Source organism: Alosa sapidissima, chromosome 16 (assembly GCF_018492685.1).
Source record: "Alosa sapidissima isolate fAloSap1 chromosome 16, fAloSap1.pri, whole genome shotgun sequence".
NCBI lineage: Eukaryota > Metazoa > Chordata > Actinopteri > Clupeiformes > Clupeidae > Alosa > Alosa sapidissima.
Window position 1 is genome coordinate 4226686 of NC_055972.1, and position 2033 is coordinate 4228718.

The 2033-nt window shown below is 54.9% G+C and overlaps 1 protein-coding gene across 1 annotated transcript in view; it reads right to left on the minus strand.

The window, feature by feature from the left end:
- The window catches only part of hpse2 (heparanase 2), an 86785-nt gene extending 85203 nt beyond the window's left edge, over positions 1-1582 (minus strand). Inside the window, exon 1 of the mRNA XM_042065476.1 lies at positions 1238-1582. Coding sequence (XP_041921410.1) covers positions 1238-1488 — 251 coding nt within the window. The 5' untranslated portion in view covers positions 1489-1582. The remainder of the gene's footprint in view (positions 1-1237) is intronic.
- Positions 1583-2033: the final 451 nt, after the last annotated feature.

Consider the following 2033-nt stretch of genomic DNA (forward strand, 5'->3'; position numbering starts at 1 on the left):
GGGCCATGAAAAACGAACACTCACTCACACGCACATAGCATAGGCCTACTCACCCACACACACACACACACACACACAGCCGCACTTATCCCAGCGCAGCTCACTCTATTTGGGTTTTTATAAACACGAGAAGAACTCTGTCCCCGGGCTCGCGCGCCGAGTTTCGCGAATCTGACAAACACATTTCTTCACCCTCTCCGCTCTGGCGTGCGGCTGGAAGAGGGGGTTTAATTTCCCTTCAATTACACCGAAAGGGGAATGACGGGAACTGGCGTGACCCCGGTGAAGCAGCTGCTTGCTCTGCGGCCTACACATCGCCGACATGTCGACGAGAAATGGACCTGAATAGCGAGACCTCTCCGTGGACTTTAATGTTCCTCACAAAGGACATCAATACCCTCCACCACCGGGCATGAGCCCAACAGTCAGTAGCCTGCCGCGCGCAGGGCCTTGATTTGCTTCTGTGCCCCCCGACACTCTTGGACAGGCTGCGCGCTCTGGACTCCGGTCCGGCTGTCACGAGACTGGTGTTCTGATGAGTGCTGCTCCACGATGGCTCGCGTGCTGTAATCTGAAACCTGTTCGTGATTTTTGTGAAATTTTCACGAAGCACCGTGCAAGCGCGATTGAGGCCTGTGTGCGTGCGCTAGGTCCTCCAGTCCCAGAGGATCAGAGACCGGCGCAGCGCTCGCGGCCTTCCACTGTGCCACAACGTCTCGTGGGCGACTCCGGAACAGCCCACTGCAGGGATGCATGCATATCCATAGGCCACTAGACTGGCATGACATCATTTTGAGTGGGGCTCAGCTGGCTTGGCCGACGGGGCTTGCCATTTGACCCATATGCGCTAGTGTGAAAGTGTGTGTATGCTGTTTACAAACAAAGGCATTACAGAATTTCGTAACGGCAGATGCTAGCACATTCGAGTCTTTCTCGGCATATAGAGCATGTTTACAGTGACTATATGTGCGCTATGACTGACTCATGGTGAGTATGTGTGGGGGTGGGTGCCAGCGGTCCGCTAGCATTCCTGCTGGCATCACATCTCCCATTCAAAGCGCCATACGGACACCCCAACCAGCTGCGCGGACCAGCTCTCATCTTTCACATTTCATGACGCTTTTCAATCGACTGGGAGCCGCCAATAATAACTTGTGAAAACAACTAAGCACAGTTTCATTCACGCGCCCCTCAAACCGCCTGATAGCACTACAAGCACCGGGGAATAAGGCTTTACCTCAGGAAGTCGAGCCAGCCGTCCTTGATGATCGCGGGGTCCAGCTGTAGCGAGAGAAAGTTCTCATTTAGGACCTTCACGGGGCCCCGCGTGTGCACATCCAGAAGGATAAGCGTTCGCTCGAGGAAGCCCGGTCGCTTGCCTCCGTTAACCGGTCTCTTGTACGTAGCCGTGGAAGAAACCAGCGATTGCACCATCAGAGCGAGCCACAGGCTCGAGCCGAAACTTGCCGTTAGCAGTGGTCTGGGCATCTTGTTACGGGAATACCGGACGAAGACGCGCGGGTGAGACCCTGCGTTATGCGCGGAGAGAAGCGTTATCACGAGACGACTACCTTTGGACCGAGTGTCCCTTTCCCAGCGCGAGGATATTAGGTTGTATCTCTGCGTCGGTCCGTGTCCCCTCCATCTCCGCCCCTCCCCGACGGACAGCCCCCCGCCCCCTGAGCCAGAGGCTCGCGAAGCAGACGCGAGCCCGGGGCCCTACCTCTTCGTTCTCTCATGCCAAAAATCCGCCCCTCCCGAACTGAACCGCGTCGCGTTTCTCTTAAAGGTGAGAGGCGCGCTCAGCCTCGGCCCTCCTGCCCAAACCGGCGACAGACAGCAGCACTAGCGCGAGGACATCCGTAACAAACCCAGAGTAAGAGAGCAATAACTCCTCATCACTACTTCTGCCAGTAGTATTTATTGTAGTAGTATTTATGTTTACCTGAGGTCTCCTTTGCATTGTGGCATGAATATTATTCCCCATTCGTAAATCGCTTTGAATAAAAGCGTGAATACATGTAAATGTCATC